At 49.8% G+C, this 27,340-nt stretch overlaps 1 protein-coding gene across 4 annotated transcripts in view; it reads left to right on the plus strand.

Annotated features, from left to right (window-relative positions):
* Positions 1-9,736, plus strand: part of LOC105472661 (chromatin assembly factor 1 subunit B) — a 31,054-nt gene extending 21,318 nt beyond the window's left edge. For 3 of the 4 annotated variants that reach the window (XM_011726123.3, XM_011726121.3, XM_011726122.3), the window contains exons 9-14: positions 1,702-1,771; positions 2,303-2,394; positions 4,391-4,532; positions 5,812-6,243; positions 8,195-8,289; positions 9,181-9,736. In XM_011726123.3, the coding sequence (XP_011724425.1) occupies positions 1,702-1,771; positions 2,303-2,394; positions 4,391-4,532; positions 5,812-6,243; positions 8,195-8,289; positions 9,181-9,272 (923 nt within the window). In that variant the 3' untranslated portion in view covers positions 9,273-9,736. The remainder of the gene's footprint in view (positions 1-1,701; positions 1,772-2,302; positions 2,395-4,390; positions 4,533-5,811; positions 6,244-8,194; positions 8,290-9,180) is intronic. The other variant, XM_011726124.3, reaches the window with a different exon arrangement.
* The last annotated feature ends 17,604 nt before the right edge of the window (positions 9,737-27,340 follow it).

The raw sequence follows: 27,340 nt of genomic DNA on the forward strand, positions 1-27,340 counted from the left end.
CAAAAGCAAATAAATACTCATTAACAGAGGTTGGGTGAATGAATCTTGCAGTAAATATTATGCAGCTACAAAAAAATAATGCATCAGTGCTATGCAAGTTAATTTTCATGAGTAGTGGATTGAAACTAGCAAAATAAGGAGAAGTGTCAATAATACCCTGCTTTGTAAAACAAATGGACTAAATAAAAAAAAATCCTCCGCCAGGCGCGGTGGCTCACACCTGTAATCCCAGCACTTTGGGAGGCCAAGGTGGGTGGATCATGAGTTCAGGAGATCGAGACCATCCTGGCAAACACGGTGAAATCCCATCTCTACTAAAAATACAAAAAGATTCGCCAGGTGTGGTGGTGGGCGCCTGTAGTCCCAGCTACTCGGGAGGCTGAGGCAGAAGAATGGCGTGAACCTGGGAGGCGGAGCTTGCAGTGAGCCGAGATCGTGCCACTGCACTCCAGCCTGGGCGACAGAGCTAGACTCTGTCTCAAAAAAAAAAAAATCATAGAGGTATATATGTGATTGAGTTATAACTGATTGTAATGATTTTGTGAGCATGGGGGAAATATACAGATGACATAATGGTTTGTTGAATGTTAAAATGGATTTCTTGGGGATGGAAGAATGGAGTGGGATGAAAAGAGGGGCCTGGGTGCAGTGGCTCATGCCTGTAATCCCAGAACTTTGGGAGGCCGAGAAGGGCAGATCACTTGAGGTCAGGAGTTTGAGATCCCTCTGGCCGACATGGTGAAGCCCCATCTCTACTAAAAATACGAAAATTAGCCGGACATCGTGGCAGGCGCCTGTAATCCCAGCTAGTCAGGAGGCTGAGGCAGGAGAATTGCTTGAACCCTGGAGGTGGAGGTTGCAGTGAGCCAAAACCCAGTCTTGCCTGGGTGACAGAGCAAGACTCTGTCTCAAAAGAAAAGAGGGCAGCTATGTAGAATGTATTAATTAAAAAAAAAAAAAAAGACTATTGATACTGTCTACTGCCCTCCCTGGTAGATATGAAACGGTCATATGTAAAGTTATGTGTGTGTATATGTATCAAGAAATAACATAAAACAGGGAGATGTTAGTGTAAGAGCAGCAGTGTATGATGGTCACTCTGACAGGCCTGAACTGTTTTAAGTACAGCACGGGGTGAGTGGAGAAGAGCTCTCAGATGGAGACTGTTCCCCAGAGCAAAGTCAGGTTCTGAAGGAGGCTGGAGGTTTCAGCAGAGGGCAAGGTCTCCTGGCAGCCTCATGGCTGGATAGGGAAGTTGGGGAAAGGCTAGTCTCAGCCTTTGGATAGCATCCAAGGCTGGAATCCAGGGAATAGAGATGAGGGTCTTAGGGAGAAAGGAGCCTGGGCAGCTGAATCTAGTCACGGTGCATCAATCGAGGAATTGCCTGGAGGCTCAAAGGTGCCCTGTGGCAAAGGCTCACTATGTTCTCCCGGCCCAAGATCAGAACCGGGTCCCCAGGGACTGCCCACAGGTAGGTGGAGATGACAAGTAGGTAGAACTGGAGTAAAGGCCGAGACCAGACAGTGCTGGAATATTTGTTTTTGTGCTCAGTCACAACATTGTCTAGAGAGTATAACTTCAGGGGGAGCTATTTTGCAAACCGGAACTGAAGGCTCTTGAGTTTCCGTTGGTGAACAGAACAGAACAGTTTGCTGAAACAGTGACTTTTCTTTCCTCTCCCTCCCTTCCCTGCTCCCCAGCTGGATGTGTGGAATCTGGTGAAAATGTAATGAATACCACTTATGTTTTCTCCAGGAAGAATCTTAAAAGGTATGCAGTCAAGGAAATGTTTGAAATATTTACCTTTATTTTAGTCGGAGTTTTGCTCTTGTTGCACATGCTGGAGTGCAATGGTGCGATCTCTGCTCGCTGCAACCTCTGCCTCCCGGGTTCAAGTGGTTCTCCTGCCTCAGCCTCCCGAGTAGCTGGGACTACAGGTGCCCGCCACCACCCCCAGCTAATTTTTCTGTTTTTAGTAGAGATGAAGTTTCACCATGTTGGCCAGGCTGGTTTCAAACTCCTGACCTCAAGTGATTCGCTTGCCTCAGCCTCTCAAAGTGCTGGGAATACAAGCATGAGTCACTGCACCCGGCCTGTATTTTTTTTTTAGTAGAGATGGGGTTTTGTCATGTTGGTCAGGCTGGTCTCGATCTCCTGACCTCAGGAGATCTGCCTGCCTCCTCCTCCCAAAGTGCTGGGATTATAGGCGTGAGCCACCGTGCCCTGCCGAAATGTTTACCTTTTATTTTTGCTTTCGCTGAGTCACAGTGCCTTTTCCTAACACTGCAATTAATCCCTTAGGCCCATCGCTCATCTTCCGTGTCCTGGAAAAGCCACTCTTGCTGTTCGCTGCTGTCCGGTCTACTTTGAACTGAGGCCAGTGGTGGAAACAGGTATCCTCAGTGCCTCAGGGTGCATTATGTTTTCTCTCCGAAACGGGTCACCAGAGTGGGGTGGAGATTCGGATTCTGTCTTACAGGGAAAGGTGTGTATGTGGGTTTGGTTCAGTTCAGTTATTTTTAAAATATTTTATTTTTACATTTAAATCTATTTATTTATTTATTTTGAGACCAGGTTATGAGACTGGTTAATTTTTGTATTTTTGGTAGCGACAGAGTTTCAGCATGTTACCAAGGCTGGTCTTGAGCTCCTGGACTCAAGTGATCCACCTGCCTCGGCCTCCCAAAGTGCTGGGATTACAGGTGTGAGCCCCCGTGCCTGGCCCGGTTTAGTTATTCTTAAAAGCTGGAGCAAAGACTGAGGTTATCAAAATACATGTCAGTTTTTTTTTTTTTCTTTTTTCAGGATTTATTTTCTTAAGGCACTTTAAAAGGAATAGCCGTACTCCTTTTGTTTGTCTATGTCTCTCATTATCACTTTTCTTTTCTCTTTTTTTTTTTTTTTTGAGATGGAATCTTGCTCTGTCGCCCAGGCTGGAGTGCAGTGGTGCAATCTCAGCTCATTGCAACCTCTGCCTCCCAACCTGTCCTCCAGAGTAGCTGGGATTATACGCACACGCCACCACACCCAGCTAATTTTTGTATTTTTAGTAGAGACGGGGTTTTGCCATGTTGGCCAGGCTGGTCTCGAACTCCTGACCTCAGGTGATCCACCCACCTCGGTCTCCCAAAGTACTGGGATTATAGGTGTGAGCCACCACGCCCAGCCATTTTCTTTATGTTTTCTTGTGCTTGGGGTTCACTGAACTTCATAGACCTATCAGTTTATAGTTTTTATTACATTTGGGAGTTTCAGCCATTTTTCCTTCAAATATTATTTCTGTCATCCCCTTCTCTTATTCAAGTACTCCCCATTGCACATGTGTTATATTAGGTCCTTTGAAATTCATTCCTGGCCTTTGATACTGCTTACTTTTTTTGTTTTTTTCTTCTTCCAGTGTTTGATTTTGGAAGTCTGTATAGCTGTGTTTTGAGTTTGCTAACCCTTTCTTCTGCATGCCCTGCCCTTGGTCCCATCTGGCGTGTTTTTCGTTGTTGTGGTTCTCATCTCTAGAGGTTCACTTTGGGTCTTCCTTATATATTTGTGCCTCTCCACGCTCCATCTTTCCTCTTGCTGCTTTCTTTTTTTTTTTTTTTTTTTTTTTTGAGAAGGAGTCTTTCTCTGTTGCCCAGGCTGGAGTGCAGTGGTATAATCTCGGCTCACTGCAGCCTCCACCTCCCAGGTTCAAGTGAATCTCCCACCTCAGCCTCCCGAGTAGCTGGGATTACAGGTGTGTGCCACCACACCCAGCTAATGTTTTTATTTTTGGTAGAGATAAGGTTTTGCCATGTTGGCCAGGCTGGTTTCGAACTCCTGACCTCAGGTGATCTGCCCACTCAGTTTCCTCTTGCTTCTTAAGCCTATAGAATACAGTTATAATAGCTCTTTTAATGTCCTTGTATACAGGTTGGTTTTGATTTTTTTTCTCCTCCTTGTGGGTCATATCTCCCTGTTTCTTTGTTTGCCTGGTACTTTTTGATTAGATACCAGACACTGAATTTGACCTTAGTGGATGCTGGATGTATTTTATTCCTATAAATATTCTCTTTTTTTTATTTGAGATAGAGTCTTCCTCTGCCGCCAAGGCTGGAGTGCAGTGGCACAATCTCAGCTCACTGCAACCTCCGCCTCCTGGGTTCAAGTGATTCTCCTGTCTCAGCCTCCTGAGTAGTTGGGACTACAGGCACACACCCGCATGCCTGGCTAACTTTTGTATTTTTGATAGAGACGGGGTTTTGCCATGTTGCTTAGGCTGGTCTCAAACTCCTGAGCTCAAGTGATCCACCCAGCTCGGCCTCCCAAAGTGCTGGGATTCTAGGCATGAGCCATTGTGCCCGGTCAGAAGCCTTGTTTCTGTGGTTTTACTTTGTCTCTGTCCCCGACCCCCAGGTGTGGAGCTGATGACTCTGCCCTACCGCCTCGTGTTTGCTGTGGCCTCGGAGGACTCCGTGCTTCTGTATGACACCCAGCAGTCCTTCCCTTTCGGTTACGTGTCTAATATACATTACCACACGCTCAGTGACATTTCATGGTGAGTGGCTGCTAATGAGGGAGAGTGAGTGAAGGAGCCCATGGCCGTACCCTGGAAGAGACCCTGGGGTTAGGGAGCATTTCGTTACTAAAGATGGCTTTGGGGGACATATTCACCAATTTTGTTTCTTATTTGCTTTTTTGAGACCAAGTATCACTCTTGTCGCCCAGGCTGGAGTGCAGTGGTGTGATCTCGTTTCACTGCAACCTCCACCTCCCAGGTTCAAGTGATTTTCATGCCTCAGCTTCCCAAGTAGCTGGGATTACAGGTGTGCACTACTACGCCTGGCTAATTCTTGTGGTTTAGTAGAGATGGGGTTTCGCCATGTCGGCCAGGCTGGTCTCAAGCTCCTGGGCTCAAGCGATCCTCCTGCCTCAGCCTCCCAAAGTGCTGGCATTACAGGCATGAGCTACTGCACCTGGCCCAATTTTATTTTTTAAAGGAATCAACATTAAAAGGAAAAGCCATTTCTAGTTTGCCATCATACTTGCTTCCTATTTTCACACTGGTGGGTTTTGATGGCATTCAGATTGCCTTGTGGGGTTAACTGGACTCTGATAAACTGAGCGGAGGCCCTGTAGACTCCCTGGCCATCTGGGGATTCCTGAGGCCCTCTGGGAAGAAGCTCTCCCCTGCATGTCCCTGCTGCCCAGGACAGGGAAGTGCCCCGAGCTGGGCCTGTCTAGAGAATGTCACTCACCCCTGCCCTTCCACCACCTTTGGGTCCCCAATTCAGCCCCCGCAGCTTGCTTGGCTCAGTGTGAGTTTTTTTTTTGAAATGGAGTCTCAGTTTGTCACCCAGGCTGGAGTGCAGTGGCAGTCTCAGCTCACTACAACCTCTGCTTCCTGGGTTCAAGCGATTCTCCTGCCTCAGCCTCCCGAGTAGGTGGGATTATAGGCGCCTGCCACCATGCCTGGCTAATTTCTTTGTATTTGTAGTAGAGACAGGGTTTCACCAGGTTGGCCAGGCTGGTCTTGAACTCCTGACCTCAAATGATCCACCTGCCTTGGCCTCCCAAAGTGCTGGGATTACAGGTGTGAGCCACTGTGCCCGGCCTATTCAAGTGCAAGTTGCTAGTAGCACAGATAGGTTGCAGTGACTTAGCAAATCGTGATGAAACTGCATGAGTGAGTTGCTATCACACACTCTTTTCCAGTCGTATCTTTTCCCTGGTCTTTGCCTTCAGACAAGCTTGTGATTTTGCTTGAACTTCCCTCTTCTAACTAGATGTGAGAGTGTTGGTAAGGTCTGTAACTTTTCCCTATTTTGGGGATGAAGGTCCAGCGATGGCGCCTTCTTGGCCATTTCTTCCACGGACGGTTACTGCTCGTTTGTGACATTTGAGAAAGATGAACTTGGAATTCCTTTGAAAGAGAAGCCAGTTTTGAGCATGAGAACTCCTGATACAGCAAAGAAAACCAAGAGTCAGACACATCGAGGGTCTTCGCCAGGACCCAGACCAGTAGAGGGAGCCCCTGCCAGCAGAAGCCAAGACCCCAGCAGCCCCGGCACAACCCCTCCTCAAGCCAGACAGGCCCCAGCCCCAACAGCCATCAGAGACCCTCCCTCCATCACTCCTGCTGTCAAAAGCCCCTTGCCGGGGCCTTCAGAGGAGAAGACCCTGCAGCCCAGTAGTCAAAACACAAAAGGCCACCCATCCCGGAGGGTCACTCTGAACACACTGCAAGCCTGGAGCAAGACAACGCCCCGGTAAGACCTTGTTGGAACAAGTTGTCATTGCAAAATGAAACGTGAAATGCAAACAGAACGCTCCCACCCTGCCGCAGGTGAAATTCCAGGCGGCGAATACTTCATGCCAGTAGGTTGCCAGAGAGATTCTTAACTTCAAATCCGAGAGTGTCATTTCTTGCATATAGGCCTGTTTGTTCCTTCAGTTCCTGCCTGTCAAATAAAGCCCAGGCTTGTGATTTGGCTGCAGCCTGTCATCCAGGACTGTGGCCACTCTCTCTCCTGAGTCCGTGGCCTTCATCTCTAGCCCAGTCCTGAATGTCATCTTCCCAGAGCACACTCTGCCCTTTGAGGCTTCTGTCCTTCCCTTCTCTGGGGAAACCCTGTACCTCTCTTCCTCTTGGTGACGCCAGGAGTCTTCTGAAAGACCCATGTGAATGTAGCCTCTCTGTTTGCAGGCTCTGTGGCCCTTCAGCCTTTCCCTTGTCACCACACATCAGATTCTGTAGCAGGTGCTTTGATGCTTCAGTTTCCCTGCTGGTTATGAGCCCCCAAGGACAGGAAGCAGAGCCTGTGTTTTATTTACGCTGTCCTGCCCAGGATGTAGGCAATTCCAGGAGTGTCTTCCTGAGACTCCGTTTGATGTCTCCAGCAGTCTGGTCCGTGAGAAACGGGGGTCCTGATCTCATAAATAATCCCCAGGGAGGTGCAGAGTCATTTCTTCCCTGCTTACGTCTGTGTCTGGCACGCACGCCTGTGTCTGCCACTCCTGCTGGACAGAGCCGCTTAGCACATCCCTCGCCGTCAGGCAGCACAGCCTCCCGTTTCCATCCTTCCCTGCGGCTGATATCCAGTTACTCCTCTGATCCTGTGTAGTTCCTTCTCCACCAGGCCCTCTGCCTCCCAGCCTGCCCATAAACTGAGTCAGGAGGAGGGCTGGGGAGTGGCATGCAGAGGGGAGTGGTGGGGACGCCGAGCTGGACAGAGCGCCCTGTGCCTCTCAGCCTCTCCTGTGCCCACAGGTCTTCTTTGGCAAGTTCATAATATGTGTGTGGGTTGCTGGCTTTACTGCCCTCTTAAAATCTCTCATTTCTTTCTACAGATTAGCAACGTATTTTACAATTTTTCTATTTGTTTTTATGTGACGGAAGGTATTCCTTGAACTATTTTTGGTATTAAATTATTTTCCCCCTCTTGATTTCTTCTGAATTATTTACCAAGCTTCTTGAAGGTGTAATCTTCTACAAACAAGAATAGTTGTTGAAAATTAAGACTCTGGGTTTTTATTTATTTATTTATTCATGTGAGACAGGGTCTCGCTCTGTTGCCCAGGCTGGAGTGCGATGGCACGCTCTCTGCTCACTGCAACCTCCGCCTTCTGGGTTCAAGTGATTGTCCTACCTCAGCCTCTCAGGTAGCTGGGATTACAGGTATGTGCCACCATGCCTGGCTGACTTTTTGTATTTTTAGTAGAGATGGGGTTTCGCCATGTTGGTCAGGCTGGTCAAAAACTCCTGAGCTCAAGTGATCTGCCCGCCTCGGCCTCCCAAACTGCTGGGATTACAAGCATGAGCCATCTCGCCCAACCCAACACTGTGGATTTTTAAAAAGTATTATCTGTGTTTTGGCACTTTCTATGTGTAGAAGCCATATCTGACTGCCTTTTACAGCAGCCAGCAGAGTGGTCACAAAACCATGGATAATGAACAGAACACAGGTTTTGAAACTTTTACATGACTGGTTATGGTTTAAGTTGACTATTATAAATGTGATGGTTTAACTTAATACATGAATGTAACCCTCAGTTGTTAAACAAGTGGTCACATCTTACTATTTAATGCCTTGAACCATATGTTCAGCTGAAAATCTAAGTATTTCCTTTGGTAGTTTTGAAGGTTGGTATGGTACATAAATAATTCCTGTGATACTAATGAACCATGCACCCCTCTACTTTTTGTTTTTTTAAATGAAGGAGAATAAACTTAACACCCTTAAAGACAGACACTCCACCAAATTCTGTACCAACCAGTGTGATTTCCACCCCTTCTACAGAAGAAATTCAGTCAGGTACGTAATATTGTTACTGGTTTAATATAATTAAAGGTGCAATATCTTTTCTTTTGTTCTTTTGGAAATTAATGCCATCTAATTTTAAGTCAGTTCTGAGACAGCAAGGATGCACCTTATTGGAACCATTGTTTAAACCCACTGGCTGCGTGTTGACCCCTCAGCAGGGAGGCACCTGGCCAGTGAGAGCATACTGGTGAGCCATGGAGTGGGTTCAGTAGGAGATCGTTTAGCTCAAGTGTCTCCACCTGATGGCTATTGACCTTTTGGGCCAGGTAATTCTCAGTTGTAGGGGACTGTCCTGTGTATTACAGGATGTTTAGCAGCATCCCTGGGTGCTACTTCTTGGCCATGACATTCTTTTTTTTTTTTTTTTTCCTTTTTTTTTGAGATGGAGTCTCGCCTGTTGCCCAGGCTGGAATGCAGTGACACGATTTCGGCTCACTGCAACCTCCACCTCCCGGGTTCAAGCAATTCTCCTGCCTTGGCCTCCCGAGTAGCTGGGACTACAGGCATGCACCACCACACCCGGGTAATTTTTGTATTTGTAGTAGAGACAGAGTTTCACCATATTGGCCAGGCTGGTCTTCAACTCCTGACCTCAAATGATCCACCCGCCTCAGCCTCCCAAAGTGCTGGGATTACAGGCGTGAGCCACCGTGCCCGGCTTGCCCATGACATTCTAAAATGCCACTAGGCATTGCCCACTGTCCCTTGAGAGGCAAAATCACCCCTGGTTGAGAACCACTCTATAGACCCTTCCCTTCTATCAGTATAGGATCTTGCCAGGCAGCTCAGTTCCATGTCTTGGCTCTGTATTCTGTAAATGTCAGCCCTTGACTTCCAGAATTCTTCATTTACTTGCCAACCTTATGTTTGTTAATGTTGCAGAGACGCCTGGAGATGCTCAGGGCAGTCCCCCAGAGCTAAAGCGGCCCAGACTCGATGAAAACAAAGGAGGCACGGAGAGTCTGGACCCTTGATGGGACCCCGGCTTCTGCTTGACACTTACCAGGCCCCCGGTGTGTGCAGGGAGACGGTGAAGCTGGAGGTGCCTGAGACCAGGGCTTCCGTGGAGTGGGACAGACACTGTAAATGGATTTCTGTAACAGAAGTGACACGTGTACTGATTTTTCTCCAGAAACATGGGTGCCGTTGTATTCAGTATCCATTTTTAACTTGGGGACATGCACATCTTAACATTGTAAATCCTCTTTTTGATGAGTTTCTGAAACTGGAGCGGTTCACCGTTATCCCGTGTGAAAATCAGTGAGTCCCCCCTGGCATCCTCGTGAAAGCGCACACACTTCATGGAGGGACTCCTTTTAAATAAGAATTAGGAAGAGGAGAAAGTAATTCGAGATTTTACTCTGTTGAATTTTAGAGTATTTGAAGTGATTGTTAGATTTCACTTCTAAGGAGTTTATTGATTAAACTTTGGAAGGTAGTTGTGTTTGTTTTCTGATTTTAAAGGTAACGGTGCTTATTCTATTAGTAACGAAGTGAAGTGAAAAAGATGGGAATCACCCATCATCTTCCCACCAGAAGTAACCCTCGTTAATGTTGTAGTATATTTCCTTAGCATTTTTGTGGATCTATTTATTCTAAAGAGAGAGTTGAGATTTTATTTCATATACAATTTGGTATCTAAATAGGTTAGTTTTTTAGATTGGTTTTTCAAAGCAAAAAAAGTATCTTTTTTGTTTTTTGAGACAGGGTCTTGCTCTGTTGCCCATGCTGGAGTGCAGTGACACTGTCTCGGCTCACTGTAGCCTCGACCTCCTGGGCTCAGGCGATCCTTCAACCTCAGTTTCCTGAGTAGCTGGGACCACAGGCATGTGCCACCATGCCGTGCTAATTTCACACACACACACACACACACACACACACGATATATATATATAATATATATATATGTACACACACACATACACATATTATATATGTATATTTTTTTCTTTTTTATTTTTTGAGATGCAGTCTCGCTCTGTCTTCCAGGCTGGAATGCAGTGGCATGATCTCGGCTCGCTATAACCTCCACCTCCTGGGTTCAAACGATTCTCCTGCCTCTGCCTCTCAAGTAGCTAGGATTACAGGCGTGTGCCACCATATCCAGCTAATTTTTGTATTTTTAGTAGAGATGGGGTTTTGCCATGTTGGCCAGGCTGGTATCTTAACTCCTGACCTCCGGTGATCTGCCTGCCTTGGTCTCCCAAAGTGCTGGGATTACAAGTGTGAGCTACTGCACCTGGCCTATTTTTAGGGGAGACAGGGTTTTGTCATGTTGACCAGGCTGGTCTCGAACTCCTGGGCTCAAGCGATCCTCTCACCTTAGCCTCACAAAGTGCTGGGATTACAGGTATGAGCCACTGTACCCGGACCAAACAAAGTATCTTTACTTAGCAATTTATGTCTGCCTTTGCTTTCTCTAGGCCGGGATGATCATGTGTTCTCTTTGTTAGAAGTAAGCATGAGAGTTGTGGGCTCAATGTACAAAGTGATGCTGTCGACCGAAGGTGGCAGTCATATACATTGGAGTCTTGTCTTAGCTCAGGAGACCCCTGGCTGCCTGGATGAGAGGGTTGAGGCCTCTAGAAGCTAGTGTTGCTACCTCCCCTTGAGAGATGTTGTCACAGTTGAATTTCCTAATGTGCGATGCTGTCGCTGTGACATAGGAAGGCACTAACCTCAGGGCCATCTTCACAGTCTGAAGCTGGCCAGAGAGTTCAGTACCTGCAGTTCAATCTGATGGAAGTTGCGCTGAGGACTTGAGGAGGCACTTTTGGTTTTTTTTTTTTTTTTTTTGAGACAGAGTTTTGCTCTTGTTGCCCAGGCTGGAGCGCAGTGGTGCGATCTTGGCTCACTGCAACCTCTGCCTCCCGGGTTTAAGCAATTCTCCTGCCTCAGCCACCTGAGTAGCTGAGACTACAGGTGCATGCCACCACACCTGGCTAACTTTTGTATTTTTAGTAGAGACGGGGTTTCATCATATTGGTCAGGCTGGTCTTGAACTCCTGACCTCAGGTGATCCGCCCGCCTTGGCCTCCCAAAGTGCTGGGATTACAGGCATGAGTCACCGCGCCTGGCGAGGAGGCACCTTTTTAACGTAGGTCACCAGTGACAAAGAAATTAGTTGGAAAGAAGTATCACTTTATTGCTTAATCCACAGCCTAGTAAACCAGAGAGTCTGCCTCCGTTTTAGATGGAAGGTGGTAACCTAGAGATAATTTACACTGTAGAGAATGGAAAGGGGAACACATGTATACTTGTGATGCAGGTGTGGCTCACATTCAAGATGAAAAGGTATTAAAATGTCAAATGATATCTGTTTGTTTGTTTTTGGAGATGCTGTCTTGCTCTGTCGCCCAGGCTGGCATGCAGTGGCCTGAACGTGGCTCACTGCAGCCTTGATCTCCTGGGCTTAAGAGATTCTCCTGCTTCAGCCTCCTGAGACCACAGGTGCACACAACTGCACACGGCTAATTTTTCAAACCTTTTTTCTAGGGATGGGGCTCTTGTCATGTTGCCCAGGCTGGTCTCAAACTCCTGGGGCTCAAGTAATCCTCCCTCCCCAGCCTCCCAAAGTGTTGGGATTACAGGCGTGAGACACCACGCCTGGTCAAATGGTATCTGTTTTGACGGGTGGTTCTCAACTGTAGCTGCATATTGAAACCACCCAAGAGTTGACATACCAGTGCCTGGGTTCCCGCTCCGGAGGATCTGGCCTCATCGGTCTGGGGCATGGTCTGAACATTAGGATTTCTTAAAGCTCCGGGAGTAATTCTGATGCACAGCCAAGGATGAGAAATCTAAGGGAAAAAACTTTCCCTGGATACGGTATGTTCTGGTTAAATGCATTTCCACTGAAAGCATTTTATTTTATTTTTTTGAGACACCCAGGCTGGAGTGCAGTGGTGCCATCTCGGCTCACTGCAACCTCCACCTCCCAGGTTCAAGTGATTCTCCTGCCTCAGCCTCTCGAGTAGCTGGGATTACAGGTGCACGCCACCACGCCCGGCTAAATTTTGTATTTTTAGTAGAGACGGGGTTTCATCATGTTAAGTCAGGCTGGTCTCCCACACCTGACCTCTGCCCCGTCACTGATTGACATCCTCCTTTACTGGGGCCGCTGGACTGAAGGAGAGTATGTAGGAGGTGCTGTCAGCTCTTCTGAAAAGAGATAGCTTTCAGTGTCATGCAGCTGCTGTGAGGTGGGATGTGCAGTTGTTGATCTTGTGCAGACAGATGAGTGACCATGGGTCCCCTGTCCTTAGTGAGCAGCCCGCTTCCTGGCCACACCTGGGGAGGAACAGTGTTAGGTTTGCTGGGCGCGGTGGCTCACGCCTGTAATCCTTGCACTTTGGGAGGCCAAGGTACACGGATCACTTGAGGTCAGGAGTTCAAGACCAGCCTGGCCAACATGGTGGAACCCCGTCTCTACTAAAAATACAAAACTTAGCCAGACGCGGTGGCATGCACTTGTAATCCCAGCTACTGGGGAGACTGAGGCACGAGAATCGCTTGAACCCGGGAGGCACAGGTTGCAGTGCGCTGAGATGGCACCAGTGCACTCCAGCCTTTTTTGAGACTGTCTGAAAAAAAAAAGAAAAGAACAATATTAGGTTTTACAAATCTGTTTCTTATGCATTGATAGTGGGGGTTCGGGTTGGGGGCAGGGTGCGCCTTCAGCCTGAAGTGCGCATTTATTGGAATGATGGCCCGCCTGTTCTCAGCCATCATCCTTAAATATAAATCAAAATTGGCAATAAAAGACCAAGTGAAGTCACCTCAGTGTCATAGTGTAAAACTGCCTGCGACCATCTGGGCAGTGCACTGGGAAAGCCTTTGCAAAGGGAGCCCAGCCTGAAGGCTGGCAGGGTTCCGCCTGACAGTGGGTGCTGTGTTGAAGATGCTTCCCACCGTTCTGGATCTGTACTTGGAGGGGTCTTTGTTTCTGTTTTGAGCAGTGTTTCCAGATGTCTCCAGTAACACTACTGTTGAATATTAGTTCCTGCTGCTGGGGGTGCCTAGAAGAAAATCAGGCTCAGGCTTGGGGAGACTGCTTGGGAGAATTTGACCTGCGTTCCCTGGAATCTGGGATTGTGACGATAGGTCAGGCGTTTGAAGGAAGAAAGCTGGAGGCGCGGTGTGGGCAGCAGAGGGTGAAGCCTCCATTTCATGCAGAGGCACGTACGGTGGCCTCGGGTTATCGTGGATAACGGGCCCAGCCATCCTTGGCAGGTGCCCGCAGGGCCAGGGTCCTCCAGCAGGGAGAGGCAGGAGGATGTGCCACGGGGCAGGGGAGAAAGTCTCCTGGGGTCCTTGTTTACTCCAATTTCCTCCCTTACATCCACTTCCGTCGTCTTTGCTGAAAGCACATCTGTGTAACGATGCCCTTGGCCCTTGTTACCTAAATAGTTGTCAGCGTTCACTTAAACAACATAGGTCTGAGTCCTTGGCTCTGGAAACATCAAGTAGGGAGAGGGAGGAGGTGGAGGATGAGCTGCTCCAGCCCCTTCTTCCCTGGCCTGGGGTCTCCCAGGACTCCTGCAGCTTCCCTGGTTATTTGGCTACAGTTCAACCTTGGGTGTATGTGTAGGACAGACAGACCTTGAACAAATTACTTCATGAGTCTGTGCCTGTTTCTTCACCAGAAAAATCTCTACAGCTAGAAAACCTTGGATTTGCTTGCTTTGGTCGGGGAGAGGGGTAAGAGAAAATGCAGGGGAGTCACCCAAGCAGAAACGAGAAACTGAAATAACGCGACTGGAAGTTGAGCCAGATCGCACTTCCCTTCCCTGGCATGCAGAAGTAACAGACACTTGTTTTCGTGCACAAATTCTCAGTGGCCACTGGGGGTCACTGTCCCCACTGAATCCACTCAGCAGTTGTGCCTCCTAGGCCTGAAGGCCCCATCTCTCCGCCCTACCTCCTCTAAGTGATCCGTGTCCCTGTCCGGTCTTGGGAACAGAGTGGCCTTAGACGCCGGCTTCCGCCCCTGGTGGCCAGACCCGGAGTGGAGCATTGTTGAGCAGACACGGGTGGGAGAGGATGGTGAAAGCAGTATGTGCATGGCCATGCCTTTGTTCGTTCGTTCGTTCATTCATTCATTCATTCATTCGAGAAATGTCTATCAAATATCCTTTGGTACACACCTCAGGAACAAACCAGACAAAAGCCACCACCATCATGTGGCCTACCTCCTGGCTCGGGGAGACCAACATAAGTAAATACAGGGAAAACAGAACGGTGAGGTGCCCTGGGAGAGCTGGGTTGGAGACTGGGTTGCAGCCTGGAGTGAGGAGGGCCGAATTGAGAAGGTCAAGAGGCAACACAAGAGAGAAGGGAAAGTGATTGGATGGGGTGTTATAGATTTTTCTAGGAGCAGGATATCCTTGTCATCGAGGGTAACCGGTGTGTTCTCTGGGCAGCCTGGGTGTTTTGGGGTCCCCTATTGCTTCCCCACTTGGCATGAATCCCCAGATTGGCTGGAGTTGCCCTGTCCATCACCCGGCCTCCCTGTTATCCTCGCCTCGGGAGTCGACCCCATGCCTGCTTGTGTGCAGCCTCTGGGGATGCGGTTGGGTGGCCCTCCGTCTCTGGTTAGAGATCTTCTGTCCCAGATCGAAGGCAGAGCTACGTGACATCTAGCTGTTACCTTCCATGTTCTGCTTTTAGCAAATTCTGTGGTGGTTTTAACCTCTCAGTTGCGAGAGGTGGTGGTTGTGGAGGGTGCTTTCTTCCACTGGCCCTGTACCTTATGTCCTGCCTTAGTGCAGACAAGGTCAGCATGGAGAGGAAAATATTTCCACTGATGTGGGCCCCCTGTAGAGGGCTGTTTTCCCTCAAGTTTCAGCTCTGAGAGATGGCGTGAAGCAACAGGTGTTGCCCCTTTAAAAGAGTCTGACAAATTTGTAGCAATGATTATATGGACTGGGTAATAGACTGGTCCTTTTTTCTTTTTTTCTTTCTTTCTTTTTTTTGAGATAGGGGTTCACTGTTGCCCAGGCTGAAGTGCAGTGGTACCATCTCGGCTCACTGCAGCCTCCAGGGTCAAACAATCCTCCTGCCTCAGCCTCCCGAGTATCTGGGACTATAGCCATGTGCCACCATGCTCATTTTAAAATTTTTTCTTTTGTAGATCTCACTCCTGGGGTCTCACTATGTTACCCAGGCTGGTTTTGAACTCCTGGCTTCAAGTGATCACCTACCTCAGCCTCCCAAGTGCTGGGATTTTTCTTTTCTTTTTCTTTTTTTTTTGAGACGGAGTCTTGCTCTGTTACCCAGGCTGGAGTGCAGTGGCTTGATCTCGGCTTACTGCAACCTCCGCCCTCCGAGTTCAGGCGATTCTTCTGCCTCAGCCTCCCAAGTAGCTGGGATTACAGTTGCCTGCCACCGCGCCCAGCTAATTTTTGTATTTTTAGTAGAGACGGGGTTTCACCATGTTGGCCAGACTGGTCTTGAACTCCTGACCTTGTGATCCACCCGCCTTGGCCTCCCAAAGTGCTGGGATTACAGGCGTGAGCCACTGCGCCCAGCCAGCCCCTGTTTTCCTAATACCCAGAACAACCTGATGTCTCCTTCTGTCATAGAATATTATCTATAAAAGCCATTTCAAGTGTCATCACAGGTTATTTCTTTGAAATCACTGGTCTCTCTGTTCCTGGTCGGAGCCCTTGGCGGGTCTGTGGAGAAATGCGAGTTTGGGATGAAGTGAGGGCTGGCGTCAGCCCCTCCTGCTCCAGCTCTTCTCTTCCCGCGACTTCCTCCTGGTCTCTTCCGGCCCCCGCCGCCCACCCCGAGTCTGTGGAGCTGGCTAAGCTCAAAAGCAAAACAAAAGAACATCACCTCAAGCCTGGCCTTTGTTCAGATCCCGAGTCGGCCTCTGCAGGTGAGCCGGGCACATGCAATTTCCAAAGCTCAGGAGACTCCAGGCCCTCAGCATAGGGAACCCCCCACGGGGGAATTGCGAAGTCTGGAAAATTTGAAGGGGAATGGAATACTTTGAGCTCAGCCATTTCATGACGAGCGTCCATATTCCACAACCCAAGGGGCTGAGTGTTGGAGAAAAGTCACCCCCCACGCTGGCGTCATTCTGCTTTCACGTGACATTTACAGGAAGGAGTAAAATGCCTTGTGACTGCAGCCACCCCCAAAGCAAAGAACTCGGGTTCCTAACAGGCCGGGCACTTGCGGACGCCACTAGGGGGCGGTATTGTTAATCCTTCTCTCCTGCTTGCCCCGAAGAGCCCTGTCCCGGTCTCCTTCCCAGGCCCAGGTCTCTTGTCCCTGCTCCGTGGGGCTCTGCTGTTGGAAACTGCTGTGAGTTCCCTGGTGGCCCCTCATCAGACAGGCAGCTGTCCCCGTGACTGTCCCATCCAGAGCCCAACCATTCCTCCAGGACTGACGTGTCTGCGGGTTGTCGACACCAGAGGCATTTGAGTGTTTGTCCTTTTGATTTCTACAGAATCCTCGACATTCAAGGCCGTCTTAGACGTGGCCTGTCCCCTAATCCTTGATGTCGCTGGGCCACTGCTCTGCCACATTGCCTGGCTGGCCAGGTGGCCTGCCCGCCCTCTAGCAGCGGCCCTCTCTCCACGGCCCCTGCACCAGAGGTGCATTTTGATCGCCTCCTTTCCACCCTGTTGGTGAGGGAGGGATTCCCACACTGGGGTTTCAGGATGGTCAAACCTAGCACCCAACACAGGACACCTGAGGTGCACAGCTGTGTGCTAGTTGCATCACTCACAGCTTGGGAGGAGGAGCACTGCAGGCCAGGCAGGGCCACACGGGGCAGCACTCGAGGGCAGGGTGAACAGCAGGGGTGGTGGGCAGCGGGCTTTGCAGTAACAAGAGGACGGGGTTCCCCTGGTTCCCACAGGAGATGCGATGGCTCATGTGACTAACTCCTGGGCTGGTCAGGGAGTGAAGCCCGCTGCTCGGGGATAAACAGGAGATGTGTCTGGGGCCATGATAAGGCCTGGCTGTGGGGACCTTATCCGTGGGAGGAGAGTGGGGAGGGGAGCTTGCAGTTAAGTCATTCAAGGCCCTTCCAGTTTTAGAGGCCAGGCAGCACCTAATATTAGCATTAGACCTTAAACCAAGCGGGTGGGTGGAAGGCTGACAAGGGAGTTGTCCTTGATGGTGGCAGGGGACCTTAGGCCAGCGAGCCAAGTGACTGTTGGCTTCTCCCCCAAGGTGGGCTGCTGGAGTGTGTGGGATGCTGCGAAAGGGGGTGTGGGAGGTGAGAGTGGAAAGCCATGCACTTTCGAGCTAGAAGAGGGGCTTAATTCTGTCTTAAGCGATACATTGCCGTGGGTCTTTGCACTTCACTGACCTCGGCCTCCATTTTCCTCTCTGTAAAATGGGGATGCAACATATGCCTGACGGTGTTTGAAGGGATTACCTGAGACAGGTAGCTTCCTCTTTTTTTTTGAGACAGAGTCTCACTCTGTTGCCCAGGCTGGAGTGCAGTGGCTCGATCGTAGCTCACTGTAACCTCCACCTACCAGGTTCAAGCGATTCTCCTGCCTCAGCCTCCCGAGCAGCTGGGATTACAGACACATGTCACCACTCCTGGCTAATTTTTGTGTTTTTAGTAGAGACAGGGTTTCACCACATTGGCCAGGCTAGTCTAGAACTCCTGACCTCATGATCCGCCCACCTCGGCCTCCCAAAGTGCTGGGATTACAGGCGTGAGCCACCGCGCCCCGTGTAGCTTCCTCTTAAGTTGAGAGTTCCATTTTTCTCACAGGAGAAATGTAGACTTCTGGAGGGATACTCAACCACTGTCAGTCACGGTTCTACAGGACGTGTGTAGAGATTCACTGTAAGGAACGGGCCCATGTGATTGTTGAGGCTGGCAAGTCCAAATCAACAGTGTGGACTGGCAGCCTAGAGACCGCCGAGAGCCAGCAATGCAGAGGAGGGCCAAGGCCGTCTGCTGGAGAGTCCCCTCTTGCTCAGGGAAGGTCAACTTTTGTTCTAGTCAGGCCTTCAACAGATTGAGTGAGGCCCACCCACATTATAAAGGGCAATCCGATTCCTCAGAGTTCATGAATCTAAGTGTTAATTTCTCCAAAACACCCTCCAAGTTGACACACAAAATCAGCCCGCACCCAGGCCAGCACTAGGAATTGGGAATTGAGAATGTGTGTGGCCTGGTGGGCTGACCAACAGTCTGGACTCCAAACAGCCGTGGGTCTGGATCCTTAATCCATGGCTCACCTGGCCTCCCAGACATTTAGTACAATACCCTCTCTCCCTCCAAATTTTCTCATCGACAAAATGAGAATACTCTGAGAATAGCAATAAAATACCATACTCTCAGAACCTCTCATGACAATTCAGGAAGTATTCAAACAGGGTTAAGCTGGTTCCTTCCCTGTGAGCAGGAACAACCCAAAGCATTTGTGAGTTAATACGTAGCTGAACCCAGCATGACACAGGTTCTCAGCCATCACATGGTTTAAAGGCTACAGACTCCCAGCCAGTGTGCCCGTGCTTGGATCCTGGCTCTGCCAATTGCTGTGTGACCAAGGCTGTGTTGTTTAACCTCTCTGAGCCTTGCTTTTTTCATCTGTAAAGTGACATGACAGAGAGCCCTGGGCTCGGGGTCTTGCAGTGCAGATTAAATGAGAGACCCTGTGTGGAGTGTCTGGTGTTGGTGTCCCCTGTGGTAAGTCTCAGAACCCATCAGCCAGGGTTGCTTCTCTCTGGACCCCATCACCGTCGCCACTGACCGCCTCATGGGCACATGTGCTACAGGGGTTTCGGTCCAAACCAATGCTTTTGGGCCCCAGCTCATATTGCTCTTCCTAGTGGACCCTTGCCCTGTTGAAAGCTATCAAATTAACATCTCAAAAGCCCTACATGGAGGCAGGGGCTAGAGACTGTAGTCCCAGCTACTCAGGAGGCTGAGCCCAGGAGTTCAAGGCTGCAGTGAGCTATGGTCATGCCACTGTACTCAAACTTGGGCAACATAGCAAGACTCCATTTCTAAAAAAAACCAAAAACCCTTTACCATTGGGTTTCTTGCTATTGAGAAGCAGATGTTGGGCAGAAAGTTCCCTTTGGGGGACGGTGGGATTCGTACTGTTCACCAACAAAGGAGCAGCTACGCATGGCGGGCTGGTGGCCCTGGACCACCCTGAGGGATGAGTGAGATGCACATTCTCAAGCTGCAGTCATAACACCATCCTCTCGCCCTCCATGGCTGGCTTTGACACCCACCAGAGAAGCCCAGGCCAGAGCAGCCTCCAGGGGAGCTGACTCAGGCAGGGTGGGAGCCGTGAACCAGAGGCAGCTGCAGAAACGTCCGGTGATGTGAGGCAGACGAGGCTCCTATGTGTGGCAAGGCTTCTACAGCTGACAATCCTGAGTGAGGCTCTCACGCACACATTTGCAAAAAGGAATTTAAAACAGCCAATATGAGAAACAAGCATTTAAAAAACAGAGCAAGGCTGGGCACAGTGGCTCATGCCTATAATCCCAGCCCTTTGGGAGGCCGAGGCGGGTGGGTGGGTCATTCGAGGTCAGGAGTTCGAGACCAGCCTGGTGAAACCCCATCTCTACTAAAAATACAAAAAAGTTAGCCAGGTGTGGTGACGCCCGCCTGTAATCCCAGCTACTTGGGAGGCTGAGGCAGGAGAATCACTTGAACCCGGGAGGCAGAGGTTGCAGTGAGCCGAGATCGTGCCACTGCAATCCAGCCTGGGCAACAGAGTGAGACTGTGTCTCAAAAACAAACAAAAAACAGAACAAGATTCTATCCACCAAGCCAGCGTGAAACAGAATACTGGAGTTCATTTGTACTCGTTTCTGAGGCCACCATAATACTTCGTCAAGAGTAGCTTGAAACAACAGAAATGTATTCTGTCCGTTCTGGAGGCCAGAAGTCCTAAGTCGGGGGGTCGGCAGGGCCCCACACCTCCCAAAGGCTGCAGGGGAGAATCCTCCCTTGCCTCCGCCAGCTCCTGCCGGCTTGCAGCCACATCACTCCAACCTCTGCCTCCGTCTTCACATGGCCTTCTCCTGTCTTCCCGTCTTCTTCCTTCCCTTCTCTTCTAAGGACACCTGCCATTGGCTTTAGAGTCCACCCTAATTCAGGATGATATCTCAAGATTCTTTTTTATTTTTTTTGAGATGGAGCCTCGCTCTGTCGCCCAGCCTGGAGTGCAGGGCATGATCTCGGCTCACTGCAACCTCCGCCTCCTGGGTTCGAGTGTTTCTCCTGCCTCAGCCTCCCGAGTAGCTGGGATTATAGGCGTTCGCCACCACACCTGGCTAATTTTTTATATTTTTGGTAGAGATGGGGTTACACCATGTTGGCCAGGCTGGTCTCAAACTCCTGACCTCAGGTGATCCGCCTGCCTGGCCTCCCAAATTGCTGGGATTACAGGCGTGAGCCACCGCACCCGGCCTCAAGATAATTCATGGGAGGGGCCTGGTGGGAGGTAATTGAATCATGGGGGCAGGTTTTTCCCCACTGTTCTGGTGATAGTGAATAGATCTCATGAGATCTGATGGTTTTATAAAGGGCAGTTCCCCTGCACATGACCTCTTACCCGCTGCAATGTAAGACATGACTTTGCTTCTCCTTTGCCTTCTGCCATGATTATGAGGCCTCCCCAGCCATGTGGAACTGTGAGTTCATTAAACCTCTTTTTCTTTATAAACTACCCAGTCTTAGGTATTTCTTCATAGCAGTATGAAAATGGATGAATACACTAATTATATTTGCAAAGACGTGATTTCCAAATTAGGTCACATTCTTAGGTTTCGGGTGGACACAAAATTTGGAGGGACAGGATCTACACTATACCATGAGATGGGCCTGTGAGGAGGGCTGGCTGGAAGATGAACAGCAGTTTCACAACACGTGGCGGGTAAACCCAAGCCAGGAAGAAACCACCATAATTGCAGAAATGCAACATGTCCTTGGAACTGTCCTCAGCTGGCTAGGCATGGCCCTTCTGAAGGTTCCTTTGCCTTGGCTGGTGCTGGCTGGAGGAGAGGAGGCGATGGTATTTCGGTAGCCAGAGGGGCTGCTGAAGTTAGCCTCATGGCACCAGTGTTAGCTCCCAGATCCTCACACAGTTCTTGGAGGTATGAGGAAACCGAGGCACAGGGAGCATAAGAAACTTGCTCATAGTCTGAAACTTGCAGTTAGTAACTGGCTGGGAGCTAGCTGGCTCCAAAGCCTGTGGTCCCACCCACTCTGATACCTGACTGGAATCCTATCTTTACCTGGGGAATGTGGGCATATAATGAGCCAGAACCTGGGTTTCCCTGGGTGTAGGAGAAGCTCCAAGAGCTCAAGTGAAGCTGGACCAAACTGACTCCATCCCTCCTCGAGGACGGATTTTCCTTTCACTAGTAAAAGAGTGAAAAGATGCACTTTGATGGGGTGAGGTGGGAGGATTGCTTGGGCCCAGGTGTTCGAGATCAGCCTGGGCAACACAGAAAGACATCATCTCAAAAAGAAAAAGAAAAAAGAATGAAAAGACTTGCCACCTGGTGGTCCAGTGAAGGTGGCAGGCATCTGGCTTAGCTTTTCTGAGCTCAGCTCTACCATGACAGGTCAGACTGCGTCACTCCGACCGTGGAGGTAGCTCGTGAGAGAGCCCTAGAGTAAAAGGGAAGATGAGGGATTTTGAGGTGGAGGCTTCAGTGAAAGAGAAAAGGATTTCTGGGCTTGACTGTGGTCCCCGCCCCATGCAGCAGGTGGTCCCAGAAGGCCGCAATGGACAATAGGGGTAGGGGATCACAGGAGAGTGGACCTATTTTTATTTTTTAATGTTTTGAGATGGAGTCTTGCTCTGTTGCCCAGGCTGGAGTGCAATGGCACAATCTCAGCTCACTGCAACCTCTGCCTCCTGGGTTCAAGCGATTCTCATACCTCAGCCCCCCAAATACCTGGGATTACAGGCACGTGCCACCACACCCAGCTAATTTTTGTATTTTTAGTAGAGATCACCATGTTGGCCAGGCTGGTCTTAAACTCCTGACTTCAGGTGATCTGCCCACCTTGGCCTTCCAAAGTGTTTGGGTTACAGGTGTGAGCCACTGTGCCCGGCTGTACCTATTTTTAAAAGCACGTTTATGTAAGGCTGACTTGAGGGATGACATCTGAGCCAGTAGAGGCTTGAAATACAAAGAGAAGTGGAGGTGGGCATTTCAGGCACAGGAAATAGCCAGCAGACCCTGAAATGGGAAGGCCTGGCCTATTTGAGGGACAGACAGACAGACAGACACGCATGTGGCTGGAGCTTTGTGCAGCAGCAGGCGGAGGATGCGTGCCGAGGACAGAGGGGAGTCTGAGTATATTCACAGCACACGGGACTCCCCATCTGCATTTTACACAGAGCTGTCTGGATGCTGGGCGGGCAATGAACTGTGGACAGAATCCTAGCCAGGCAGTTACTGCAATAGTCCAGGCAGCGGGGACGGGCCTGGGCCAGATGCTGGCTTGCGGGGTGGAACAATAGGTGCACTGGAGGGGTGTTTTGGCAATCATGACTTTGCTGATGATGTGAAATTCTAGGACTCTGTTACTGGGGGGGCCTTAGAGATTTGAATTTTACAGCCAGAAGCAGCCAACCCAGTGGCATTGCCTATGTCTGCCCAATTTTCCTGAACTTCGCTTCTGGGTGAAGAAGGGACTGAGACCCGGGAAGGGTAGGTGCTTGTGTTGGTCTGTCCAAGGAGCAGATGCCAAATTCGCTTTCAAGAAAGTGGAGCCCAGGGCTGGGCTGTTTTCCACAAGGGACAGTATCCACATAATCCACCCTCTTTCCAACACAGGGATACCGTTCACTCCATCGTGCTTCGTCTCACTCAGCCTCAGCTGGAAGCCCTCTGGCAATGGGGAGCTCACCACTTTGTGAGCTCAGCCCTAGACACTTTTCCCACTCAGCCCTAGGCAGGCAGCTTCTCCACATACGGAATCAAAACTCAGCTCTGTGGTCAGGCACGGTGGCTCACGCCTGTAATCCCAGCACTTTGGGAGGCCAAGGCAGGCAGACTGCTTGAGCCCAGGAGTTCAAGACCAGACAACATGGCAAAACCCTGTCTCTACAAATTACAAAATATTAGCTGGGTGTGGTGGCGTGTGCCTGTAGTCCCAGCTTCTCAGGAGGCTGAGGTGGGAGGATCATGTGAGCCCAAGGAGATCGAGGCTGCAGTGAGCCGAGATCGCACCACTGTGCTGAAACCTGGGCAATAGAGCGAGACCTTGGTTCCAACAAACAAAACCCCAGCTCTAGGTGTGCCCTCGGCCCCTCTGGGCAGCCTGCGTCCTCTCCCCCAGGATTTAAGATCATACCGCTCTTGTTTTCAGCTTTCTTTTTCAGGACAGTTAACTCTCAGGAAGAGGGGGACCTCCAAACCTCTAAGTCGCCAAATCACCGCACTGCCCTGGGTGGAAGAAATCGCTTCGGCAGCAGAGGAAACAACAGCTTCACAGAGCAGCCTGGCCCGAGGGGCTGCACGGGGTCTGTCTGGTCTCAGCTGTGGCCTCTCAGTCATTAGCGTTTTTTTTCTTCTGAGGCCAGGGCTTCAGATTAGTCAGGGGCTCCTGTTTCCTGGCTGATGAAGCAGGTGGAAGAAACACAATCCGGCCGCCCGGAAGCTGCGTGAAGCTCATGACCCTGCGGAGTGACTACCCGAGCGAGCGCAGCTGGGTGGGACCAGAAACCACCTCTGGGCACTCCTAAGTCACAGGCACAGGAGCCTTCGCCTCCGCCTTCAGGCTGGCCCTCGGGCTTCCCTGCTCAGAGGCAGGGAATTGTGCAGCCGGAGTTTCATTTTCCAAGGTAACGTGGGATTTTTATACTGTGCTAAATGAGAGAACGGGAAATGGAGCCTGGGTCGAGATGCCCACAATATGTAACACAAGCCTGCGGGGGAGTCGGTTTCTCTGGGTGTGTACTTTCTTTTTTTTTTTTTTTTTTTTTTTTTTGAGACAGTCTCACTCTGTCACCCAGGCTGGAGTGCAGTGGCGCGATCTCAGCTCACTGCAGCCTCGACAGCCCGGGCTCAAGCAATCCTCCCACCTCAGCCCCAAAAATAGCTGGGACTACAGGCATGTGCCACTACACCCGGCTAATTTTTGTATTTTTTGTAGAGACGGGGTTTCGCTATGTTACTGGATCAAATGATGTAAAGGGTTGAATTATGTACTCCCAAAAAGATACGTTGAAGTCCTAACCACCAGTACCTCAGCATGTAATGTTATTTGGAAATAAGGAGGGTCTTTACAGATGTAATCAACTGAAAATGGTACACCCTAAAGCAATCTGACTGGTGTCCTTCTAAACCAGGGAGATTTGGACACACGTAGACGTGTATGGAGGGAGGACATTGTGGACACACAGGGAGAAGGTGGCACCAACAAGCTAGGGACACCAAAAGCTGGGAGAGCCTGGAACAGATCCTTCCTTTGTGGAAGGAGCCAACTCGGCCAAAACCTTGATTTAAGTTTTGTTTTGTTTCTCAAGACAGAGTCTGGCTCTGTTGCCCAGGCTGGAGTGCAGTGGCGTGATCTCGGCTCACTGCAACCTCTACCTCCCAGGTTCAAGCGATTCTCCTGCCTCAGCCTTCTGAGTAGCTGGGATTACAGGTACCTGCTAGCACACCTGGGTAGTTTTTTGTAATTTTAGAAGAGACAGAGTTTCACTATGTTGGCCAGGCTCATCTCTAACTCCTGACCTCAAATAATCCACCTACCTCGGCCTCCCAAAGTGATGGGATTACAGGCATGATCCATTGTGCCTGCCAAGACCTTGATTTTGGACTTCCCACCTGCAGAACTGGGAGACAACATATTTCTTTGTCTAAGCCACTAAATTTGTGGTGCTTTGTTACGGCGGTCCTAAGAAACTAATACATATTGTAATTCTGTTTAGGTTTTTGAAGAACTGCCAAATCACTTCCCTCCACAGCTGCACCACTTTCATTCCCACCAACAATGTAAGAGGCGGCCAATTTCTCCATATCCTCGTCAAAACCTGCTATTTTCCATTCATTCATTCATTCATTCATTCATTCATTCATTCATTCATTCATTTATAGTTTGAGTCGGAGTCTTGCTCTGTCACCCAGCCTGGAGTGCAGTGGTGCGATCTTGGCTCATTGCATCCTCCGCCTCCCAGGTTCAAGTGATTCTCCTGCTTCATCCTCCTGAGTAGCTGGGATTATAGGCACGTGCCACCACGCCTGGCTAATTTTTGTATATTTAGTAGAATTGGGATTTTGCCATGTTGGCCAGGCTGATCTCAAACTCCTGACCTGAAGTGATCCACCTGCCTCAGCCTCCCAAGTGCTGGGATTACAGACGTAAGCCACCGCACCCAGCCTTCCTTAACAAAAAAAAAAAATTATCGCCATCCTAGTAGGCATGGAGTAGGATCTCACTGTGTCTTGTCTTGCATTTCCCTCGTGAGTGGGGTGCTCAGCATCTTCACTGGCCATCTGTACATCTTCTCTTACTTGTTTTTTATTATTATTTTTTGAGACAGTCTCAGTCACCCAGGCTGGAGTGCAGTGGTGTGATCTCAGCTCAATGCAACCTCCGCCTCCTGGGTTCAAGTGATTCTCCTGCCTCAGCCTCCCGAGTAGCTGGGACTACAGGAACCTGCCACCACACCCGGCTAATTTTTTGTGTTTTTGGTAGAGATGGGGGTTCACTGTGTTAGCCAGGATGGTCTCGATCTTCCGACGTCTTGATCTGCCCGCCTCGGCCTCTCAGAGTGCTGGGATTACAGGCGTGAGCCACCGCGTCCGGCCCCTCTTCCTCTCATTTGTATTTAACTCCCCATTGTACAGTGCCCTGTCTGGTTTGCTTAGTCACTCTGTTTGGATGTATGAGTGGGTGGGAAGCCCTGGCCTTGGGCTTCTCCACTGCTTTCATTCAGTGTAGCCGGTTCAGTAGGAACGTTACAGCAGCCCCATCCCGTCGCTTCTCAGAGGGCTTAGAATAAACCTGAATTCCTCACACAGTCCTCACGGTGGCTCCCCGACTCCCCACCCACTTCACTTCTTCCCTCTCATGACCAAGGGAGATCATGAGATGCAGCGTGCACACGGGATGTTTTTGAAAGATAAACGAGGACAACAGACATCCACTGGGACTGTCTTCAGCACACCAGGAGGGGAGGTCAGCCTGGCCATTGCTCTCAGCCACACTGGCCCTAGTGTGTCCTTGAGCGTCTCAGCTCTTCCCCGTGTGCGGCCTTTGCACAGGCTGCCCCAGAGCCCGGATGGCTGTTCTCTTGCTTTTCTCCCTTCTGGCTCTTTCCTGGCCTGCGGGTTTCACCTCCAGTGTCTCCTTCTCAGGCTGCCTCTGCCAACATGCCTGTCTAGGGGAGACCTACCCTGTCACCCTCTCACCACTCCTTGCCTACTTTTTTCATCGCATGGATCAGAGTTCAAGATGATCAATTCATTGCTTACCTACTTTCTGTTTGCTTACTCTAGACTATTTGTTTTTTGTTTGAAACGGAATGGAACCAGCATGTTGCCCAGTGCCTGACAAAAGTTAGATGACAAATCAATAGCTGTTGAAGGAATGAGCTATTCATAATGGTAAGAAAGGCACTGTTGTGTGGCTATACAGATGACAGCCGGGAACTGATAAAACTTGTCTGAAGATCCACATTCTGTGAAGAGCAAACTTGCAAGCTGGAAAATATTAAACCAATGAGGAATGCTTGGCTCTCAAATTGTACTTCAACCAGAGGATGGGTTGGAATCATTGTCAATGGTGTCAATAAGCTGTTGTGAGAATGGGTTTTTGCAGCTCCTGCCTTCTTTCTTGTAGTTACTTATCTCCCCAACTCCCCCCCACCATTCACTGCCACCTCTACAATCCACCTAACACCTATGCATCCACCCACCCAGCCACCATTCCAACCAACGTCCATGCACCATCTGCCTACCATTTAACCTTGCATCCCCTCCAGCACCCACGAAGCCAGCACACACCCACCCATCCCTGGCGCTTGGCCATGGTTGCGTGGCCCCACGGGAGGCTGAGTATTACCAGTGGGGG

The sequence above is a fragment of the Macaca nemestrina genome, chromosome 4, assembly GCF_043159975.1.
Source record: "Macaca nemestrina isolate mMacNem1 chromosome 4, mMacNem.hap1, whole genome shotgun sequence".
Lineage (NCBI taxonomy): Eukaryota > Metazoa > Chordata > Mammalia > Primates > Cercopithecidae > Macaca > Macaca nemestrina.